General features: G+C 35.1%; 1 protein-coding gene across 2 annotated transcripts in view; it reads left to right on the top strand.

Moving 5' to 3' along the window:
* Positions 1–21,217, top strand: part of dor (vacuolar protein sorting-associated protein 18 dor) — a 139,610-nt gene extending 118,393 nt beyond the window's left edge. For both annotated transcript variants that reach the window (XM_090372563.1, XM_090372564.1), the window contains 7 exons: positions 1,291–1,372; positions 6,021–6,148; positions 8,679–8,800; positions 15,562–15,679; positions 15,785–15,925; positions 18,683–18,741; positions 21,001–21,217. In XM_090372563.1, coding sequence (XP_090228689.1) covers positions 1,291–1,372; positions 6,021–6,148; positions 8,679–8,800; positions 15,562–15,679; positions 15,785–15,925; positions 18,683–18,741; positions 21,001–21,079 — 729 coding nt within the window. In that variant the 3' untranslated portion in view covers positions 21,080–21,217. The remainder of the gene's footprint in view (positions 1–1,290; positions 1,373–6,020; positions 6,149–8,678; positions 8,801–15,561; positions 15,680–15,784; positions 15,926–18,682; positions 18,742–21,000) is intronic.
* Positions 21,218–22,357: the final 1,140 nt, after the last annotated feature.

The raw sequence follows: 22,357 nt of genomic DNA, 5'->3' as shown, positions 1-22,357 counted from the left end.
CAGGGCATTACCTGGAAGTCTTCCTCATGTTCTGCAAACCAGTCTCGAACAATCCAGGTGGTGTGGCATGGCACATTATCCTGCTGAAAGACAGCACTGCTAGAGGGGAAGACCGTTGCTATAAAAGGGTGTACCTGGTCAGCAATGATGTTTAGGTAGGTGGTAGACATCAGAATGCCCGACACATGGATGACTGGACCCAGAGTATCCCAGCAGAACATTTCCCAAAGCATGACACCGCCACCACCGGCTTGGTTTTGTCCCATGGTGCATCCAGGCACCATCACTTCCCCAGGTAAACGACAAACACGTACCCAGCCATCCACATAGTGCAACAGGAAATGTGATTCATCAGACCAGATGACCTTCTTCCAATCACTCAAGGTCCAGTTTCGATGCTTGCATGCCCGTTGTAGGCACTGTTGCTGGTGAGCTGTGGTTAGCATGGGCACTCGGAGCAGCCTGCAGCTGCGCAGTCCCATTTTCAGCAGGGTTTGATGTACTGTATGTTGTGACATTACTCTCGTCACCAGCATTCCAATTACTTGCGAGTAGCACCACGGTCGCCCTTCTGTTGCCACGTACCATCCAGGAGAGCCTTTGCTCACCTCGAGCATCAATGAGCCGTGGTCGTCCAACACCTCGCCGGCAGTTCCTTGGTTTTCCCTCCTCGGACCACTTTTAGTAGGTACTAACCACAGCTGACCGTGAGCACCCCACCAGCCATGCTGTTTCGGATATGCTCTGACCCAGTCATCTGGCCATTACAATTTGGCCTTTGTCAAACTCGCTTAAGTCCACTGCCTTTCCCCACTGTAGAACAAGAGACACTGATTAATGGAGCTCAGTATCAGGTGTTTTTTATACCATGCCATAGTTCACCTGCATTTCCTTCGATTTGCATAATGACTTGCTGTTGGCTCATCTGTGTAAGTGCTGGAGATACAGAAAGCACATTTCTAACAGTCTGATTCCATCAGTACTTGCAGTTATTGCATTTGGAATTTGGAAATCTGCATGAAATCATAACACCCTCTTCATTAGGAAAATGTTATGGTGTGATGTGGCTTTGCTGTAAGATTCATTGACAGCTTCTTTCCAACAAGATAAATAATAGCGGAGCCTAGTGCACACTTGCCTTCTGGTTTTACAGGATATATGAAATCAGAAGTATATAAAGGATCCCCCCCTTCCACATTATGATGTAGTCAAAGTTTTAATATAATATGATGTATATTAGAGTGTTAGTTTTTTTTTATTTGTTACACTTATAAAATTCTTTTCCTATAGGTGGATGTAGAATTGGCAAAGAGGACTGCAAATCAGCCCGAAGATGGTGAAGAATTAAGAAAAAAACTATGGTTGAAAATTGGTAAGTATTATTTACTTGTAAGTGTATGGATAAGTGGTAATTTTGAGAGAGAGAGAAGATTTTGATTGCCATAAATTGTGCACACAAAAAGAATAGTAGATTATATCACATGAATAGAGGAGCCTATTTCCTAAGGCGCCTCCGTAGCCAGGTGGGAAGGAGCAGCAGTGCATAGCACACGCTTCTTGATTAGGCCGGGGTTCGAACCCGTCACCACCAAATATGGAGGATGCGGAAAGGTCAGGGAATGACCACCGCATATCCCAGAGCAATATGGCCTTAGTTGCTAATGCTCCTAAAAAAAAACCCAAAAAACCAAACGAGCCTATTTCCAATTGGTTGAGAGAAATTTTGCATTGTCTACACACTTTACTCCTTGAAATTTCATAGGGAGTCTGTATGTGTGTGTGTCTTCTAATTTAAACTTAATTATGACAAGTGCCTCTATGATGCATAATTTCTACTCAATGTTTAGCTTAATTAAGATTTTGTCTAATATAGTTAGGGAAGGATGTTACGTGGTTGTTTTCCATTAAGATTATTACTAAATATAATACCACTCTTATACCATGTGAAATTAATAATATAATTTATTAAGGTGGTTTTTTTTTATGAAAACCCCAAACAAAAGAGGTATTAGAACCTATAGTACTTAGTACCGTGCTTGGGTTAGAGGTTGAGAAGACAAGAGAAGATATTTGTTGATATTAGACTTGAACTTCTGTAGACTGTAATTTTCAGTAAATACGTATGAAGGAAGGTTGTTCCAGAAAACGGCAATTGAATGAATAAACGAGGAAAATGAAAAGTTCTGTGAATTTGAAGTTGGACAGTAAATGGATGGATGTTGGCTGGTCGTGGCACGTGTTCAGACTGTTTTGAAAGAGAGAGTGGGAATTATAGAAGCCAATTCAGAAGAACAGTGCCCATGGAAGTATTTGTAGAAAAGGCATGCAGCAGAAACAGTACGTCTATGAGAAAGCGAGTGGAGAGACTGTTAGAGATGAGTCGTTAATTAATCTATTAGTCGTTAATTAATTAATCTGCCCTCTTCTGAATGGCATCTAGAAGCCTGAGAGAGAGGTTTGGGGGGTGCTGCCCCAGATGTGGGAACAATATTCCATGGTAGGGCAGATTTGCGATTTGTACAGAGTGGACAGCTGTTTGGAAGAAAAGTAACGCTGAGAGTGAAAGAGAAAACCAAGTTTTTTAGGTGTAGAGGAGCAATATTTGTAGAGATTAGAAGTCAGGGTAATCCCCAAAAGAGATATATTAACTTTTCTAGAAATCTGAGTGTCACCAAAGATAAGCATAGGAGCAGAAGAATCCTTTTTTGTGAGATATAAAACAAGACTGAGTATTAGAAGGATTGAAATCAACTAAGTTTTCTTTGCCCCACTGGAGAATTACCTGGAGATTGGCATTTAAGGAATTGGTAGCGGATATTTGAGAAGTTGAAGCTGATTGAGCAGGGCAAGGTTTTTCAAAATGAAAAATGGAAAGTTTCTCAATGTGCTATCATCGGCAAAACGACGGATAGGATTTCCCATTAATGGAAGAAGGTCATTAATATACAAGAGCAAAAGAGGGAGGGAAAGAACTGAACTTTGGGGGGATACCAGCATTAGTGGAGAACTTTGAAGCCAGAGAGCCATCTACCATCACCCTCAGTGAACGATCAGAGAGAAAACTGGATAACCAATTGCAAAAAACAGTTGGCAAACCATAAGATGGAAGCTTGTTTAGAAGATCTTTATGCCAAAAGCAATCGAAAGCCTTTGAGTTGTCAAGAGCAACTGCTTGTGTTTCACCTAATTTTCCATTGAATTTGTCCATAAATAGGTAACACAAGCCAGAATATCACCAGTTGATTGACACTGGCGGAATCCATACTGATGATCGTTGATCAGACGTAAGGTTTCTAGGTAGTTTAAGAATTGGCAGTTAATTAATTTCTCCATTACTTTAGAAAGAGTAGAAGTAATTGCAATATGACAATAATTGGATCGGAGGAATTTGTCACCCTTTTTGGGAACTGGCTGGATATGAGTAAATTTCCAAGCAGAAGGAAAAACACCTTTGGAATAAGAAAGTGAAAAACAGGCTGCAAAAACCAGGAGTAAGTTCATGCACACAGATTTTGAGAACAAGTGGAGAAATACCATTGGTACCTGGAGCTCTCTTAGCATCAAGATTCGTCAAAATCCTTCTTATATCCTTTTAACAGAAGATCACAGGCGGCATTGAATGGAGCATGTTGGGAATGGTGGGAGGTGTTTTACCAAGATCATTAATACATGAGTTGGAAGAAAAATGGGATGCTAGCAGGTCAGCTTTGTCCTTGGCTGAAGTGACAACAGAACCATCTGGTTTTGACAGAGGTGGGAGCGGAGATTGGCAAAAGTTGCAGCCAATAGCTTTGGGAAAAGACCAGAGTGCTTGGCTACCATTAGGGCAAGAAGAAAGTTTTCTACTCTTAGCTTATTCAAAATCTAGTTTGGACTGATTAATAACTGCTTTACAATTATTGTGAGCTTTGGTGTAGGCAGAAAATGAAACAGAAGAATTGGAAACAAGCGAATTTATGATATTCAACATTCTGCTCTTGAACAGTGGAATGGAAGATAAAGGATTCCATTCCTACAAGAATAATTTCACCAACACGATCTGAGCAAACTTTGACATCAGAAGTTTTGAAACAGTAATCTGACCAAGGAAAAGAAGAAAAGAAATCTCTCAGGTCATCCCAGTTTGAATTCTTATAATGCCAAACAACACGAGATTGGGAATGGCCATGAGATAAAAGCTCCATTGGAGAAGAGAATCACCAAGTTGTGATCTGAGGTGCCTAAAGCACCACTCACTTTGAGTGGTCCTTTAGGTACCTTGTGTACTTAGAAGGGTTGTTTGTCAGAAAAAGATCAAACATGTTGGCTGTATGGTTAGGATTGTCTGGTATTCTTGTAGGTAAATGAACAATCTGTGCAAGGTCATTAGTAATTGCAAAAGCCTCATCATCTCAACCAGCTGGGTCTGTATGACTAGAAAACAGAAGCCAGCTGGAGTTGTGAACATTAAAATCGCCAAGGAAAATTACCTCACTGTTAGGAAAAGGTTGGACTGGAGAAAGTCAAGTTGCCAAGAGAGGAAGTGAAAGAGCTCCAGGTGATTAGTGGAGTTGGGAGAACGGGTAGAGACAGATGAATTTGACAGAATGAGGTAGAGATTTTAAGCTAGAGAAGATCGAAAAGAGGAGATTCCAAATTACCAAGCCTCTGACAGGGAATATTGGAACGGACATATGCACAAGTACCACCTTTGAGGCGAAAGAGATCATACAGCGAATAATTTTGGCAACTGAGATGAGCAGTAGTGGAATCAACCGATAACTGGGATTCTCTCAGATAAAGTACATGGAGTTTGCCAGACTGCAAGTTTAAATAGACATCGTTGAGATTAGAATTGAGACCACATATATTTTTTTTGAAATGAACTAGGAAGTGTTTTGGAGGTTTAGATCTTTTCACAGATAAGCTTACTCTATTAGTTTGACAATTCATGGTGTGTACTCAATAGTTAGAATAAGTGGGGGGGGGGGATATGCTGTATGAAATAATGAAATTTTTGGATACCTGTACACATGGTAAGGATATACCCAGATCTTTGACATAACAAGGCCTCGACAATGCTCCCCCCTCATACACACTACTTGGACTCCCTCCAATCACTATCTGGCAGAGTAGAGGTAGCAAGATTATACACTAGCTGATCTGGAAGCCTCCTAAAGAGTTACCAGTAGGTTCAGTCCGGTGTACTAGTGGCTGGCCTGCAAACACCATTTTAGAGGAAGAGTGGGTCTCGCCATGATATCCATCATAACCTCAAAAGTCATCAGTCATACTGCATGATGGAAGAGATGGGGAATGGGTGACTGGAACTTAGCTCTGGAGACTAAACATGGGTTCCACCACTTCAAGCCTCCAATAAGCAAAGTGGTAGTATTGCACCAGTTGATGAGAGTCATCTCCCACCTAGCTGTTCACCTAAACTACTATACATGAAGGGGTAACATTTCAGGTATCTTACCAATACCCATCATCAGACCATGCTGCTGACAGACTCCTCTTGCTGATGCTCCCAGAAACCAGTATGCACATCAAGTTTCTAGGAGCATCGGTAAGAGGAGTCTGTCAGCAGCACAGTCTGATGATGTGTATCGGTAAGATACCTGAAATGTAACCTTAATGTATAGTAGTTAGACAAATAGCTTAATAAAATATATTATTAATTTCACATGGTATAAGAGCGGTATTATATTTAGTAATAATCTTAATAAGATATTGTTATTATCTAATTTAGGCTTGCAAGACAAACTGTTTGTATAAATTGGCAATTTTGTCTGATCCGATGTATTTTAAAGCTGTTGAATGCCTCTTTAATGGTTACCCAGTTGTTGTTGTTTCTCCCCCCTTTTCATTTGTCTTTATTTTTGATCTTTCGACATGAGAAATTAACTATGCAGGTTTTTAGAAGTGTATCTTAAATTAAAGAAACTTTGCTCTCTGTTTGATTATTTTAAGTTTATAGTTTAAAGCTTATTATTTTTACTTTTTTAATGAGTACATATTAATCTGCTATTATTTTACAGCCAAACATGTAATTAAAGAGGAAAATAACATTGAACGTGCTATGGAATTTTTAGTGAATTGTGACCTCATCAAAATTGAGGATATCCTTCCATTTTTTCCAGATTTTGTTACAATTGACCATTTTAGGGTAAGTTTGTATTTATGGCTTATATTTGAGAAATGTTAACATGCTTTTTCTTGACCAGTTGTATCATCTTACCAGTACTTGTCTTATATCAGCAGATTATAATACTAAAAAACTTTTCAGTTAACAGTGCTTACAGACTACACCTTCAGTTTACTGCAGGTGTGGTCTGTAAGCACTATAACATTTAATAGGGTCAGAAACATTTAAAAATTAACAAGATAGCACCATTTGTTATCAATAGTCAGTCCAAACTCAGAATCATCCAATTACATAATAATAAGTTCTACAACACTTTTTCTAACATACAGAAATAGTACCTTTTGCTTTTACTTGCATATCAATTTGAACTCAATTGGTGTTTACCCTGTGATATTGGATATACCAAAAGAAGAAAAACTTTAAAATTTAAATATCAATTAGAATTATATCAATGTGAATTTTAACAGAATGCTTCCAGTATAGTATTCACTCTCAATCTCCGTCATCATTTACTTATTAATTATAAAAGTATAGCAATAAAAAAATTTCATGTTTCTGGAAGCAAGCTTTTACAGCATTAGTCCCCCTCTCCAAAAAAAAAATAAAAATCCTTCTTTCTGTAAATTTATTTAGACTACCAATTTCTACAATACCAGATGGAAGTTTATTTCAAAAACCCCTGACTGAAAGCAAATTTTTTCACGCCTATCCTACAACCATCCTTTTACAATTTAAATTTATGTCCACCTTGTTTCTGTTGTTGGCGAAAAAGTAAGGTAACATTAGCAATTAGTTTACTCAATACATTTAAGGCTTTAAACACTTCAGTCATGTGCACCTCATATGTACCTAGTTTCTAGATACTGTAATTAACAGAATTCCTCAAGTGATTTGCATTAAGAATGCCCTTTGTATCCCTGACTAACCTTATTGCTCTTCTTTGAACCTGCTCCACCAATGATGTATATATGATGTATATATGTATCTATACATATATGTATCTATGTATATATCTATACATGTATCTATATGTATCTATACATATATATATATATGTATCTATACATATATGTATCTATGTGTATATATGTATCTATGTATATATGTATCTATATATATGTACCAATGATGTATATATGTATCTATACATATATACATCATTTCTAAAATGAGGCTTCCAAACATGTGTGCAGTACTCAAGATGCAGCCTAACCATTGCCTTATACATTGAGATTATCATCTCATTTTCATTGCTGGCAAAATTGCTGTATAACAATGATAGAAAATCCCCATGAGCTGTTCTAGCAGCTTGCCTACACTCTCAAAGAACTTCATGTCAGACTGTACAATTGCTCCTTGGCCTTTTTCATTCTCCACTACCTCGAGTGTGATAACACCCAATTGGTACATTATCCTAGGATTACTTCTGCCCAAGTGATTGGGAAGAAGTAATTCTATTGAACCTTACTGCAGGACCCTGTGAGCTATCCTGACAGCCTCTCTGCACTGCTCAGAAATCTTCATGTCCAACTGCACAATTACCTCCAGGTCTCTTTCTTTACCCTGTCCTCAGTGTTTACCACACATTCTTTATATGTTATTATGGGATTACTGCTACCCGTATGCAGCAGTTTTTCAGTTTTAAACTTCAATTGCCACTTCTCAGCTCATCTGCCTAATTTTTCTAGATCTTGTTGCAGTTGAATACCCTAATTACTGTCATTACTCACCCTTCCAACTTTTGTATCATCTGCAAACTTAGACATTAAGCCTGATATACCTTCATCAATGTCATTAATAAACACAGAAAACAACAATGGTCTCAGAACTACAAATCATGCACCTTCCTCCTCATGTAGGCAACTATCCAGTTGACTTTTGAATTTCTTCAAATAAAAAAAATAAAAAATAAAAAAAATGGTCAGCCTCAATTACTTGTGGAGGCAGCTTGTTCCAGTATTCAACAACTTGCTGGCTAAAGGAAATTTCCTACAATAACTACTTGACAATCACTCTGTTTTCTCCCACTCAGCTATCCCCCTTTATCCATAGCAGTAACTTGTCCCCCCTGATGTAAAACTGCTACAAGTTGTACAGCATCCTTTTATCTGAAGCTGTATCAAAAGCTTTTCTGAAATCTAAATATATGATGTCACAGTTATTTTTTGCTTTGAGTTCCTTTGTTGCTGCTTCATAGTATCCAATCAGATTGGTCTGACAACATTGCCCATTAATATATCCATGCTGTGACTGCTGTATAACTACATTCTATATTGTTTTACATTACTTCTTTTAACTAGTTACTCTATTTTCCTTGGAATAGAAGTCAAGCTTACAGGTCTGTAATTACTCACTTTACCCTTTTATTCCCCCTTTTTATCATCTGGGGATACATTCACACATCTCCAGTCCATAGGGATCTTCACAAAATCCAAGGATGCTCATAATTATGAGCATCCTTGGATGATACTCTGCTTGTTTCCTTGTGAATATCAGTAATTCTACAGTTTTGTTTTGCTAAGCTGCACTGATTTAGCTTTCTTACTTGCAGGAAGCTATCTGTAACTCTCTCCGCCAATACAATGATCACATAGAAATACTAAAAGAAGATATGGAACAAGCAACTCAAAGTGCACAGGAAATCAGAGCTGAAATTCAGTCATTTAGGAATAAGTAAGTTCTTTCTGAAGTTGTTTTTGTTTATTAGCATGGTTATAATTAGTTTTCTGTGAATTTTTTTTTTTTTTTAAAGAATGCAGTGTTAAAAATGAATGTTGAAATTAATGAATGTCAGAAATTGATCTGCAATTAATTTCTGTTTTCAATGTTAAAATACTTTAGTGTTGTTATTATAGATAGTGAAGTAATTTTTTGATGTGAAATTTTATTGTTCAAGAAGTGAAAGTTGCTGTGTGGTATAATGTTTAGCAGTCCATAACTGCCATTGAAAGATGACTACAACAAAAAAAAAGGAATGAAACTAATACTTATCTCGACTGGGTTTAGGTAGATGACATATCACATTGTGATTGCTAGAAACCAAACTAAGCATGTGACATGAGTGAAAGCAGCTCAAAGCAATCAGAATTGCCAAAGGGAGTGGAATAAGTTCCTTGTTCAATTCAGGTAATTTTGAAGGGGAGAGAAGCTGTATTTATCTCATTATCATCATGAGTGGTTCTTTTTCAGAAGATTGTAATGAGAATACGGTTTTGTGAATGTTCCCTTCAGTGGCTGTCTAGATGTGTTAAATGACTTCCCATTTAACACATCATGATATACAGGAATTTGCTAGCAGGGAAAAGGAGGTGATTGACCCTCTGTATAAAGCAATGGTCAAGCCACACCTTGAGTGGCCTGACCATTGCTTTATACAGAAATACATATTGTTACTGCAAAGTTTAGTTATGTTTAAGCATCCACACTACCTGTCCGAATAAAGTGAGCTCTTAAGAAACATAAGCAATCAATAGTATGATCGTTTAAAATGGATCTAATTTTGGTACATATTTGATTAGCGGCAGAAAACGCCCTATTGGATTTTATTCTGGTACTGAGATAATCGTAGATGATCTCAGTCCTTATTTTCTAGGCTTTCAACTTTTTTAGCAAAAATAGTTAAAAGTATTTCATTAATTTCCGACACAAGTTCATCTTTTAAAATCTCATTGGAGTTTGGCAATTTCTTATTTTGGAAATAATTTGCGGAACACTGATGTTCTGTTCCATGTTGGTCTTCCATGGTTGAATTATGTTCATCATTTTCTGAAGGAGAAAGACGTTTTATTCAGCGAAGTATACTTTTCACTATAGTATCTTTACTGAGTCTGGAAGAGAGTGCATATCAGATCAGATGCATATGTAATTGCGTGGGATAGTATTAAATACCCCAACTGATGTTGCAGATGAACTTGAAAGTTAGTTTGCATCGATATATTTACAGAAGAAAAAGCCCTCACGTCAATGAGAAATTATGGAAGTGAAATTGAAAAAAATGTAATTAGTGATGTTGAAATTTCACATGTTGATTTAATGAGAAAACTTTCACACCCACAGGCTAGTAAGGCTCCTGTGGTTGATGGCATATAACCTATAATCTTAAAGGAGGCAGCAAGTGAGTGCATTGAACCATTAAGGCTAGTTAGGAGAGCATCGCTGGACTCAGAAAGATTCCATTGGATTGGTGTAAATTGGAACATAAAAGCGGTTCTAGGAGTGTAATGGGAAATTACCGACCAGCCAGTCTAACTACAGTAGTAGGGAAAACCATGGAGGCAATGATCAAGGGTGGAATTCAAGATCATTTAGATGGAAATGGAAGTCTGTAGGATACACAGCATGGTTTTGTAAAGGGAAAATAATGTTTAACAAATCTGGTTAGCCACTCATGAGCTGGATTTAGAGAATAATTTCAACATTGTTTATTTAGATATCAGCAAAGCATTTGACTCAGTCCCACATGAACGGTTACTTTATAAGTTGGAGCAGGCTGGAATCATAGGGAAAATCCTTAGATGGATAGCACGATGGCTTGAGGGCACCAGGCAGGGGGTTGTGATAAATGGTTATTCCTCAGATTGGGTTAATGTAAGAAGTGGGGTTCCCCATGGATCAGTATTGGGACCACTGTTGTATTTTATTATCTTAAATGACATCTATGAAGGGATATAGGGTGTGATGTCTAAACTTGCAGCTGATGTAAAGATCAGTGGAGTTGTTAATGATTGCCGCCAAGCAGAGCTTCTTTAGAGTGACCTAGATAGACTTCCAGGATTATCAGAAAAGTGTCAGCTATATGCTTTAATTCAGAAAAATGCAAGGTCTTACACCTGGGGAACAGCAACCCCAAAATAACTTATACACTTGGTGGAGTTGAATTAAAGTCAATAGTGGAGGAACGGGAATTGGGAGTTACGATATGGTCAGACATGAAGATGTCTGTGAATTATGGACAGATTGCAATGTTGTATGGTGTCCTATCGATGATTTATCTAACATTTGTTAGTAGTAATAAGGACGTCATAATCATATAAAGGTGGTTTTATAACCTTTATGTGATTAAATTATAAACTTTTTTTTTTTTTTTAATTAGTACTGAAAAACCAGTAGGCGCCTCCGTAGCCAGGTGGGAAGGAGCAGCAGTGCATACCACGCACTTCTTGATTCGACCGGGGTTCGAGCCCGTCACCACCAAATACGGAGGATGCGGAAAGGTCAGGGAATGACCACCGCATATCCCCGAGCAATGTGGCCTTAGTTGCTAATGCTCCCAAAAACCAAATAACAAATAACTGAAAAACTGGTATTTTTGTATCAATACCGGTATTTGAATACTTGAAAAAAATTACCGGGATCTCGGTATTGTAAGCCCTAGCTACATCATTTCATAAAACTACATTCTATACTGGTGGTCTTGTGTTGTGTGTTACCTGACATTATCTGATTTGATCAGGCTGTGTGTCATATTGGTTGTCTTGTCAACAGACGTACTGCCATTATGGGTCAGTAGGTCATCTATTAATAATTATTAAGTGCAGTGAGCTAAACTGTTTATTTAATGCAGAATGACTTCACTCCAGTTGAATGCAGCTTATATTCACCACATCGTAATGAACAGAGATATTTGGAAATATTTCAAAACATTGTTCTTCCAAAAATTCATTAGACAATGATTTTTATGTTCAAATTTTCAAGTTTGTAATTGGTTGAAGAATACTTTCCATGCATGTGGACTGAGCAGTGGGGACTGATATGGTAGAAAACGTCAGCAGTCCTGATTTTTATTTATTCAGTACGATTTATTTTTAAGTGCATGCCAGTGAACACTCTTTGGACAAATTAAAAACTTCAGTTTGCACTGCTTTATCAAAGATGTTAATATTTCATTGAAAGATGTCAAATTTAAAAAAAAAAAAGTGCTAAAAATATAGATACAGGCAACCCCCATATAACACAGTTAGAGAATTGAGACAACCACACATAACACGATATTTTTGAGCTTTTGTGTGGGGAAAAACTTGCTATTATGTTGGATGTAATTTTTCAACATTTGCATTCTTTTTTGTGAATCCCCAATGCTAACTCGTGAGTCGTATAAAAAATATTGGGAAATCCCCATGTTTGAGACCATAAAAATTTGTGACTTCAAAGCATGCAGTTTGTAACTTTTAAGGTTTTTGTAAGGTTATTTTGGTTTTTATTTGATTGTTTATAAATTTTTCTGGGTATGTATTACTAAACTTTGTTCTTAAGAAGCATATGGGAATAATTTCTTTGTTGTCAATTCCAACCCTAAATTATCCCTAAGGAAATTAGGCATAATTTGGGATACTGCTGATTTATTTAAAGAATGGATTCTAAATTGTTTTGTGCCAGCTGTGGAAAACAATTTAAGCAGAAAAATCTAGATTTCAAAATTTTATTACTATTGGATAATGCGCCAGGCCATCCAAAAGATTTAAGTCGTCCAAAATGTTGAAGTAATGTTCCTACCACCTAATATAACTTCTTTAATTCAGCCATTAGATCAAGGCATCATATTTATCTTTAAAACTCATTACATCAGAAAATCGTTACAATGAATTTTGGAAAAAATTGATTCCTAATCTATTGAAGTGATGGAGGCATGAAAACATTTTTTAATTGTGAACTGTATCGGAATCATAGCATCAACATGTGCTTGTTGGAAAAATGTATGGCCAAAGTCAGTTCATTCAGTGAATATGGTCCAACTGGCAGAAAACAGAATCCGTGCATTAGTAGAACTTGCTAAGTCTGTAGGAGGGGAAGGTTTTGGTGATATGACTACTGAAGACGTTCACGAATTACTGGTAGAAAAGAGACTGGCAAAGCAGATTCAGTGGAAATGGCATCATAGGTAAACCAAAAATTAAGAGGATGACAGCGCAGATGAAAATTCTGAAGTTCCAAATTTTACACTAAAAAGCATACAGGAATGCATATAAACTTAGCCAAGCAATTAGAATCTTCTTATTATTTATTTTATGTTATTTTTTTTTTTAATGCAAATCCTTCGACTGGAAGGAACAGAAAGTACAAAAGGGAGCTTCAAAAATGTTTAGCTCCATACCTTGCAATTTACAAAGATCTATCAAGCAAACAGTCCCAGATTATTGATATTTTAAAGAGAGCAGAAGATACACGAAATCCAGATGCTGCAGATGAAAGTTCAGAAGGTGAAGATATTCTGCAATAGCGAAAACATTCTCATTTGATTGTGCTTAGTAGTAATTAAAGACAAAGAAAATTAAATGAACGTACATTATCTGACACATGTGTATCACAGTTTGTAAGACATTACTATTTTTAATAAAAATTAAGTTTCCGATAGTTATAAAAAAAATGTTGTTCTTTTGTTAGCTTTTGGAACATAACACCCCTTTTTGTATTGGTTTTTAGTCCCGTATAACATGGTTTCGCATTACACGAGATTTTATAGGAACCTAATTACTGTGTTATACGAGAGTTACCTGTTGTGTGGTTATAAATTCATTTAACATAATGGAATTCAAATATAAATGTGAATGTAAATTTCATAATGGTTTTCTATACTACAGTCCTATTTATTTCTACTGCTGCAGTTGCTGAGACATGTTATTCACTTTTGTCTTAATATATTTATATATTTTAGATAGATGGATGGTTGGATCTTGTTCTAATTCCCAAAATAAACATAGAACGGACTGCTGTGTTGGCTAAAATTTCAATCTCATAAAAAAAAAGTATTTAATTTACATGGTTTTATTTATCTATTTTTTAAGGTATACATTTTTGCTGTACTTTTGTTTTCTTTACAATGCTTTATAACATGTAATATGTTGAAATGTTTTGTTTTCACACAAGAAACATTTACATCTAACTGCTTTCTTGTAAAGGAACATAATATAAGGGTGCTAACCAGTGAATTTTTCTGCAACAGTATATTATTTTTAATTATGAGGCTGGTAGAAGAACTGAGCGTGTCATCAAATGCTTTTTATACTAGTTATAATTTTAACCTTTAATTCTGCAATTATACTCAATTATTTTTTACTGTGGTAGAGAACATCACAAATACATTGGAAGTACAAAATCTTCCAAGTCATGTGTGAGTGTGCATTCTGGATGGCTGGTGGGTATATGCATTTCAGTGGGTTTATTTGTTTTATGATACCACAAATAGCATTGTAAATATTTATTTAGTGAGTATAAGCAGTTAAAACTGTATTATATTTTTCCTAAACATCTAGTACTTGGAAGAATTTCACATTTAGCAGTAAATTAAGGAAAATCAAGTGGGTTAGAAATCTAGAAAATTAGAAATCTTTCAAAAAATTTGAATGAAAACCTATATGTAAACTGTATAAGTGCAGGTAGCAAAATTCTTGTATTTATAATACACTTATCACTCGAATTATGCTGATGCATTCCCGGAAATAGTCCCATAACTTATATCGTGCATCCAAAATATTATAGGCATTACATTTTTAATTAGATAATTATTATAGTAATATATATATATGTTCTTATATCTGGAAATGGCATCTCAAACTTAAACTGACTACCATGCACCTATCCCATACTTTGTCTGTAACAGTACTTTTACTTAATCTGGCTGTTTGGCTTAGTTTGTCTTATGATTTTTAATTAATGTTTGTAAATATGAATATTGTCTTTTGTAGGCCTTCTTTGCCTCTCTGCATAGCCACTGACAAGCAATGCAAAGTATATCTTTGTATCTCCTGTTACTTAATAAAATAAATCATTGTTATTATTATTATAGTCCATTATAATAACGTGAAAAACAGAATATGTGCACATCATCATCAGCATACCATGAAATTGAAATGTGACTGATGTAAGAATGATCTTTATCATAAGGTAGAAAGACATACAGGTAGCCTAACTTTACAAAACCCTTCAAATCAAACCAGGGAACATAGACTGATGTAGGTGAAACATTGCTGATCCACAGGCCACTGTGAGATAATCACAAAGCTACTATGTAGTATGTTGATGTTGTTCTTATTTGGTTTTTAGGAGCATTAGCAACTAAGGCCATATTGCTCCAGGGATATGTGGTGGTCATTCCCTGACCTTCCCGCATCCTCCGTATTTGGTGGTCACAGGCTCGAACCCTGGCCTAATCAAGAAGCGTGTGCTACGCACTGCTGCTCCTGCCCACCTGGTTACAGAGGCACCTATGTAGTACATTGTGTATATTTGTTCACATTAACTTGAAATGCATTATGTATTTTGAAAAAATATTCCTGAGAAAGCACTTTGCATATGTATATGGCAACTAATTATTTTGGGCTCAGAATATATTTAATTCTCTCAGCTGAATGTTAATTAACTCAATTGGTGATAAAATTGAAATATCTAAAAATATCTGTAATATCTTCACAGTGCAAAATTTTCTTTATTTAATTTAGATACAGAATAGTCAAGGCCAATCAGACTTGTTCATTATGCCTTTACCCATTGATGACAAGAGCATTTTATTTGTTTCCTTGTGGTCACATGTTTCATTATGACTGCCTTGCTGACGAGGTAACAAGTTGATAATAAACTTTAACTCAATTTAAAAGAGAAATAATTAAAACTAAAAGCAAGTAGTATATTTTCTCTGAAACTTCTTCATTCTTAAATCTACAGATTAAGCTCCACTTGCCAAGAAACAAAAGGCTAAAGCTTGAGGAAATTCAAAGGCAACTTTCAACAAACGCAGGTAGAGAAGATACTTTGTCATTGTCTTCAACTGGAACAGGTGTTACTACCATGAAGGAGAAGCTCTCTGTAAGTTTTAAATATATATAAATAAATAAATAATTTGTTGACTGTGTAAGTGATAAATTTAAAATAAGGGAAAATATTCTCGAATTTACATATATATTTAAATATTTTTGTAGAATATGTAAATTGTATACCCAGTTGAATACTAGGTATACAATTTCCATTCTTGATTTGTTACAACCCAGTGTTATTGTTATGTTATTGTGTGCTTGGTTAACATATTTAATTGCGTGTTCATGGATGAGTAGATTTGTTATTCCCATTTGGAAAGATCTCAATTCAAATCTCCAGTGATATGTGGAACTCATTGAGGTATTTATCAGGTAGGATTGGATTAGCTATGCTTCAAAGGAAATGCAGAATTTCCCCATTCTACCTACCCTAGAAATTTCCCCAAGTTTATTTATTTTGAAAACAGACAAATGAGCATTAAAACACAGAATTTTTTATATATAGTATTCTGCTTCAGATCCTTTGATATTGATTAAAACAACCCAGCTCATCCTGTTTATTCAAAAAGAAAATGCAACCGTGTTGAATGTCCTGTGGAACTCTTGAAACCAACTGTGATTACAAATTTTTCGTAAAATTCTGTCGCATTGGTGATTACACATTTTTTCCCCACAACATTAATAAATTTATTATAGTAAAAAACTATATAAATATAAAAATAAAGATCAGAGAATCAAATATAACTTCTGTAATTTATATGAGATTTATTCCTTTTTAACCATATGGTTTAATATGCTTAGAAGGAATAAATTATTGAAACTATAGCTAGCCATGTTATTTGATAGATTTCCTTTAGATGAAGCCTTGCTATTAAGATATTTAATAAAATAAAAGTAAGATAATTTAATTATAATTAGACAAATTTGGTTATGCCTTCAAGACTCTTACAAAAAAAAAAACACTAATTACCATAAAACCAGTTAATGCTACAATTAAGATTATTTTTGGCAAGATGCTATATATTGCTACCTGAATACCACAACATCCCAATATTAAATTAAAATCATAAAATAAGAAAAAGACAAAGTGACATCCGTCATCAGTAGCATAAGTGCACAACCCTCTGTGAAAAGAGATGCATGCCCATGACCCCTCTACCCAGGTCGATGCATACTGACAAGCACCATGTCTTCAAAGGTCACTTGTGAACTCCAAAAAAGAATTATATTTCAGTCATTGACTGCTATCCAGCTAAATGTCAATGGATGTCTCTCTAGACACACAAAAAAAAAAAAAAGAACAAACTCAAATCATAAAGTATGCTATGGCCATCACCCTCTGTAGATTAAATTTAGATGTTGACCCTTGCCAATCCACAGGTCTAAACCAAATGCAAATATGCAAATAAACATTAAACCAAATCATAATAAATAGAATTAACATAAATTAAATCAATTAGAATCAGATAATTAGTGGTGGCCATATCATACTTTGATTTCAGTTTGTTCATTATTTCTTTTTGTGTTCAGATCATATAGTGACATCTGTTGATAGCAGTTAACTGAAATGCAGACACTGATGTCCCTTTGAAAAGATGGTAATGATTTATCATTTATTAATAAATGATGATAATCATTTATTTATTTTAGAAGTGGCACTCATACTTTAATGCTTGTGGAGGGGACTATACACACACCTTCATCAGTGCAAGGGACTATGCACTTGTACTGATGAAGGCGTGTGTTGCTTTGTCTTTCTCTTATTTTATGATTTCATTTTAATGTAACATTGGGGTGTATTGGTTTTCAAGTAGTGATATAGTGAGTTGCTGAGAATAACCCAATTGTAGGATTAACTTGTTTTTGGTGATCAATGATTCTTTTTCGTGACATATAATTTAATAAAACTGTAAAAATATGCATGATGTGCAGTTTAAAAGTAGAAAAATACACTACTCAGTATATTTTCAGGGCAACATGCTTTTGGTGATCTCAGTCTAGTGAAATGTAAAGGTTCCTTTTAAAGTGCAGAATCATGAATAGTAGATTTGCAGTGTCCAACAGATCTTGGAGGGGGAAGAGAAGAGGGAAAAAACAGCAAAAGAGATTGGGGAGGGACAGGAATAAAGATCAAACAATCAAAATCCACATAAGCAGCAGCTGGTGGCACCAGACTTCTCATAAATGACATACCACTACTCATCATTCTAAATAGTAGTGGTTTTCATCATGGGATTGGTAGCGGTGTTCCTATTGCAGTTGACTTTTGGCATCTAGGTGAAAATATGTAGAGACCCAAGCTAGAATCAGATTTGAATGTTATGAGAATGGTTCATTATCTGAACATTGAGGATTAAGTCATTCTCACACCAGTAACAACATAGATGAATTAAATCTTTCAGTGTTGTGACTCATGCAATAGTTATGAAAATAATAAATTGCTGCTTTAGAAATTGCCACTCAAGTCAGTTTCCTAACAAAATGATCTTATCTTTTAAGCAAATGGAAGACCAAACATCTTGGTGATACAGTTTGGTTAATGTTGTAATATCAAGGTAATTGCAACAAGTCTATTGCATATACTAGCACTTTGGAATTTGGCATTTTTCTGGCAGTTGCTAAATTCTCTGCATGAAAGAGCATACTTTTCATTATTATTTTTTTTTATTATTACTATGTTTTGTTTTTGATATGACAACTTTTGTTTTCTGCTTAAATTTTAAACATTTTAATGGAGAAGTCCTAAGTTTTAATTTAAATACCATAATTTGAATATATTTATCAGTAAAAAGGCTGTTCATATTCCTAGATGGAACTGGATGACCTTGTAGCTTCTGAATGTCTACACTGTGGGGAAATTATGATCAAGTAAGTAATGTTTTCAAATTTATAATAATATGCCTGACAACATTTCTGGGTTTTGCCAAATTTCTGATATTCATGTGTTTTTTGTGGTTTTATAGTAACTTTACTTTGCTTCTGAATTTAAGTCTTTTTATTTTTTTTTTATTTATCTTATTTTTGAAATATGAAAATACACATGAGCTATGTTGCATTTATTTATTTGGACTTCATGGCCACCATTAGGCAATATCAATTCTTGCTTAAGTTTGTGTATTTGGAAGTAATGGTGGTTTCAGCAGGCTGGGCATGATCTATTTGCTTGCAAATGGTTAATTTTAATTATTTTTAAAAATATTTTTGTAAACATTGATTTTTGATTTTTTTTTTTTTTTTTTTTGATTTTTGGTAGTTGTTGGCGCATCGGCTTCTGTGGCCATATGCACCTCCCAAGGTTTTTGCAGTACTTTGATCCAAGCCCGAGGCGGGAATCAAACGGAATCAAACCCACAACCTTTGGGTTGCCGGCAGGTACTCTACCCACTCGGCTAGCCGGTCGGCCTTTGTAAACATGCAGTGTTTACAAAAGTGCATAGGAACAGTGTACCCAGGACTTTATTTCTTTCCATTAAATGTTATTTTCTCTTATTGGGCATCAGGTCCTACTGCAGGGCGAAAATCATTCCATTTTAGTAAAAAAAATAGCATCATGCAAAGTTTACTTTGTCACTTAATGCCTGACAAATTGTTCATTAAATCATTTGTTCTTGATATTGTTATTATTCATGCTGTGGTATTGATTCAGTGATTATTCATGCATTAAGAATCTGCAGATAAAAGAACCACTGGGTGGCAGTGATCCCAGTGTATTGATGTGGGATTTACTTAAAGATGTAACTACCATCATGGATAAAGTGAAGGGTTTTTGCTTTTGTAGAGGTGACTGCAGTGGTCTCAGACAGTTTTTTAAATTCTATACAGTGGGACCAACTGATGATGTTACCAACAGAAAATTGTAAATGGGAAGCATTCGAGGGATTAATCACAGTAGCAACTAGGGTTTTCATACAAACTAAGAAATACTCTTCGTGGATGTCAGATGAACTCATGAAACTTATGGCAGAAAGGGCATAGGATCCATATAAATTATCGTGCGACACAGAAGCCTATGGTAGATAAAAACTAGTCTGTAATCAAGTTGCAAAAGAGGTCATGGAAGCGAAGGCAGATTACAAGTAATCTTTGGTGAAGGATGCAAAGAAAAATGGCAAAGAATTCTTTACTTATGAAAATACTAGAAGGAAGGGAATGAATCAAATTGGTCCACTTAAAATCAGTAGTTTGACTGTTGATGATCCTACTGAGTTTGCTCACAAACTGAATTATTTTGCATCCACATTCACACATCAGCAATTCTTTAGGTAAGGGGGAGGCCAGAAGTTTATCAAACTCTGAAATGGAACTAAATGATTTTGTAATAACTGAGAGGAAAGTATAAGAGAAGTTGTTGAAGTTAAATTAAACATCAGTTTAATTTTAGCAACCTTGAATATTCAGGCAAGCAGTAGCAGTTAATTTTTGTGTGATTATTAAAAATTTTTATGCCAATGTAATTTATGCATCCTCGCAGTTGGCTTAATTCCCAATATTTTTGCAATGCACTTTTCACAGAAACTTTTGTTCTTTCTGGTTTCCTCAGCTGAATGTTGATCTATATTAAAATTTTTTCAGTTTCTAAAAGTTGATAAGTGGAAAATTGAGCAATGATTCACCATTATCATTTTTAGCATAATAGTGATAAATCATTGTGTTTGATGATACAGAAAAGCAAATATTTTCATAGGATGTAATGATAAATGCTGATTGTATAGCGTGTAAGTAATTAATTTCATTCAGTATGGCCCTTATGTGTAGTACAGTGGTTATAATCACCATCCTCTTACACTGGGTGCAAAAAATCCGAGTTTGAATCCCATCTAGGAATCCATATTGACTTCTTTTTTTTTTTTTTTCTTTTTTTTTTTTTCAGTGTGGTAGAGTTAGTCAGTCTCAGGTGAGGATTGTATGGGTTTTTATCCCAGAAACTTAGATTTTTTTGTCTAGAAAACAGAAAACCAACACAATATACTAATCCTCATAGCCATAGTTGCTTTGGTGCTTAACACATCCCCAATCTAATCATTCAGCCTGTAATATGTATATAAAGAGGAATTGGTAATGATTTAATGAACTTGTTAAAAGTTTTAATTTATAAATAACAATTTTATATATTTTTAATTTTTTAAGGAGTGTGGATGAACCTTTTTCCGATGCTGAAAACTTTGACCGATTGATGCAGATTCGTAAGTCTGTAGACCTGTGCTAGAACATCACTGTAATTCTAAGTCAGGCCATATCATCTTCACATCAGGTTGAATTTGTTGTACATTTTTTATATTGAAGAGGAGCAAATGGAGAGAGAAAGTGATGTAATTATTGTACATATTTCTGTGAAATTGAAGGTGTTACACATCACTGAAAATCTTTTCTTTCTTTTCCATTGAAATTTTTCAAATGCATTTTATATTCAGTGATTGAATCAAGAACGTGGCTTAAAAATAATTTCTGCATTATTTTGCATATTTTCACTTTATATTTTCACTGTATATTTTGAATCATATTGTCGATCAAGAACTGGGAAAAATTTTATTAGAGTTTATGATGGGGTAATATAAGTGCGTATCATTTAAAGGAGAGAATTTTAAACTAAGTATGAAGTTGAAGACAGAACATTTCAAAGAAAATGGATAAAAATAAAATTATTATGATGATAGGTGTTTCTGGTAGCATATCAATTTTATATGAGCTGGTGAAAAATTAGCTTACCAATTAGAGATGCAAAGTTTATTATCACGTTAGTCCTTAAAGTGGTTTTTGACCAACACTTCACCATTGAGAAGTATTATTGCATTTTATTTCTGATAAATATATAAAAAATAAACTAAAATAATACTTCTCAGTAGGGAAGAGTTGTTCTGAGGCAATTCTTGAAAAGGGGAATTTACAAGATTGTCATAATGTAAAAAGCTTAGTTGTTTTTTTTTTTTTTTTTTGTTTCCTAATTCAAACTTTTGTTTGTAATTCTTGTACAACAAGAGGATATACCATACTACTATTTATATATTTATGTTTTTTCTAGTAACAAAGCTCAAGTTCTATAGTTTACAAGTTTCAATAAGAAATTGCATATATACAGGGTTTTATTGAAATCCATTCCATAATAATATTTATTTACAGTGTGATACTCATGGTATTGCACTGCAAGTGATATTGGCAAAGACCCTTGCACAAAAATATAATCCATCTCTACAGAATACATTCCTTCTACTTACTAATGCAGGCCATCCAGATAAAAATTTCACCCCAAAAGCCTTGCACTCCCTCAAGTCAATATGATAAGAAGCATGACCTACCCCAGCCCTTGTGTTTTCCCTATTCTTTCCAAATCAAGGGCTGGTGCCTCCGTAGCCAGGTGGGAAGGAGCAGCAGTGCGTAGCACATGCTTCTTGATTAGACCGGGGTTCGAGCCCATCACCACCAAATACGGAGGATGCGGAAAGGTCAGGGAATGACCACCGCATATCCCAGAACAATATGACCTTAG

The sequence above is a fragment of the Mastigoproctus giganteus genome, chromosome 4 (assembly GCF_048544385.1).
Source record: "Mastigoproctus giganteus isolate SK-2022 chromosome 4, ASM4854438v1, whole genome shotgun sequence".
NCBI lineage: Eukaryota > Metazoa > Arthropoda > Arachnida > Uropygi > Thelyphonidae > Mastigoproctus > Mastigoproctus giganteus.
This window is presented reverse-complemented; position numbering and strand designations above follow the sequence as displayed.